Genomic DNA, 1,935 nt, shown 5'->3' on the forward strand with positions numbered 1-1,935 from the left:
TTAATGCGTTGAAAACTAGACTCCTAGATCTTTAATTTTGTTGGTAGATCACCCCGTAATTCCTTGTAAATTATGAGAAAAGATTAGAAACATTTGACCCAATGTTTAAGTAAAATTATGAACCTAAGTTGCGACAACTTTTGTCGACTTTTGTTTCATAACTCGTTTGACTTCAAGACTTATGATACGGATATTATATGATTAAAATACCTTAATAAATGACCTCTTGAGTGTATTAAGCACCGCTAGATTACCTGAAAATATGAGTTACAACATCCTTGATTCGTTTAACTTCTAATATTGGTTAATCACCCTTATACACTCTTATATCACTTAAGACCAATAGGATTGACTTCTTATCATCTAAAAGATAATTCCTTCTTGGATTTATGTTAACTAATATATGGCATGAACTAACACATGTGGATATGGGTTGTAGCACTGACGGTCAGGTAGAGCGGACTATTCAGGCGCTTGAAGATATGTTGCAAGTTTGTGTGGTAGCTTTCAAAGGTAGTTGGGATGACCATTTGCCGCTTGTTGAGTTTTCTTACAATAACAACTTTCACGCTAGTATTTAGATGGCCCCATTTGAGGCATTGTATGGAAGAAGGTGTAGATCTTCGATTGGGTGGTTCGAGGTTGGTAAAGCAGAACTATTAGGGCCAAATATTGTGCATCATGCTTTGGAAAAGTTAAAGTCATTCAAGAGAGGATGAAAACTGCTCAGAGTCGTCAGAAATCCTATGTAGACGTGCGTCGAAGAGAATTGGAATTCCAAGTAGATGATTGGGTGTTCTTGAAAGTATCTCCCATGAAGGAAGTCATACGATTTGGGAATAAAGGGAAGTTAAGTTCGAGGTATGTCGGACAGTATAGAATCATTCAGAGGATCGGTCAGGTGGCATACAAGCTCGAGCTGCCACCTGAGATGTCGTTGGTACATCCGGTCTTCCATGTATCTATGTTGAAGAGGGTAGTGGGAGATCCGTCCGTTATTGTGCCGATTGAAGCTATTGAGGTTAATGAAGAACTATCTTATGAAGAAATTCTAGTTGCCATTCTTGATAGGCAAGTCCAAAAATTGAGAACTAAGGAAATTGCCTCTGTAAAAGTGTTATGGCGGAACCAGCAGGTTGAGAAAGCCACCTGGGAAACCGAGGAAGAATTGAGAAAGAAATACCCACATTTGTTTGAATAGTTATGTAATAGCTTTCATGCAATTGGTTCTTGTAAACTCTTATCTTTTGATTTGATCTATGTTAAACTATTCCATTTTGACTATGTATGTTGCCTATGCGGCCATGGTTGGTGTTGTACAAGTTATGTTATGTCTATGAAACATGTATATGCTGTTAGGATATGTATCTGGGGCCCTCTGACAGGTGGATAGGTCTAGTACAAAGGAAACTCTGGCGAAATTTTCGAAAATTTAAGGAGTAACCAATTTCGGGGCTGATGATATATTTCATAATGTGAAAAAGCGGAAGTTACATAAGGATGGATAATGAATGAAACTTGATCCTCATTCGAGGACGAATGATCTTAAGCGGGGGAGAATGTAAAGCCCCAGAAAATTTTGCTTAGTAATTTAAGATTTCGTGGTGCCAAGGTAGGCCAAATATTTTATCTTGCGTGCAAATGAGGATTAAGGAGATTATGGATATTAATTGGATATGTTAATAAGTGTATAAGTCACAGTAGTAGTGAATTGGGGTCTAAGGAGAGGCCTAAGTCTAAGCCAAGTTGGAAAATTTCATAAGAGACGAAAGTTGCAAATGAGTGTGCACAAGACCTCACTTTGGACAATCATATCTCTAGGTATATAAGGATTTGTGTGATGCACAACCTATCTAATAAAACTTCGGAACGCTCAAGCCTAACATCAAATAACCAATTTAACATAGTATTCAAGCCTAAGAACTCCAAGAACTC

The 1,935-nt window shown here is 37.7% G+C and overlaps 1 protein-coding gene across 1 annotated transcript; it reads left to right on the top strand.

Annotated features, from left to right (window-relative positions):
• The first annotated feature begins 715 nt into the window (after positions 1–715).
• LOC138885693 (uncharacterized) lies at positions 716–1,201 on the top strand. The gene has a single exon (XM_070166670.1). The coding sequence runs from the start codon at positions 716–718 to the stop codon at positions 1,199–1,201; it is 486 nt and encodes a 161-aa protein (XP_070022771.1).
• Positions 1,202–1,935: the final 734 nt, after the last annotated feature.

Source organism: Nicotiana sylvestris, chromosome 2 (assembly GCF_000393655.2).
Source record: "Nicotiana sylvestris chromosome 2, ASM39365v2, whole genome shotgun sequence".
NCBI lineage: Eukaryota > Viridiplantae > Streptophyta > Magnoliopsida > Solanales > Solanaceae > Nicotiana > Nicotiana sylvestris.

What these genes read in the sequence shown, in the direction of transcription:
- LOC138885693 (XM_070166670.1), top strand. Translation starts at nt 716, where the DNA reads ATGAAAACTGCTCAGAGTCGTCAGAAATCCTATGTAGACGTGCGTCGA.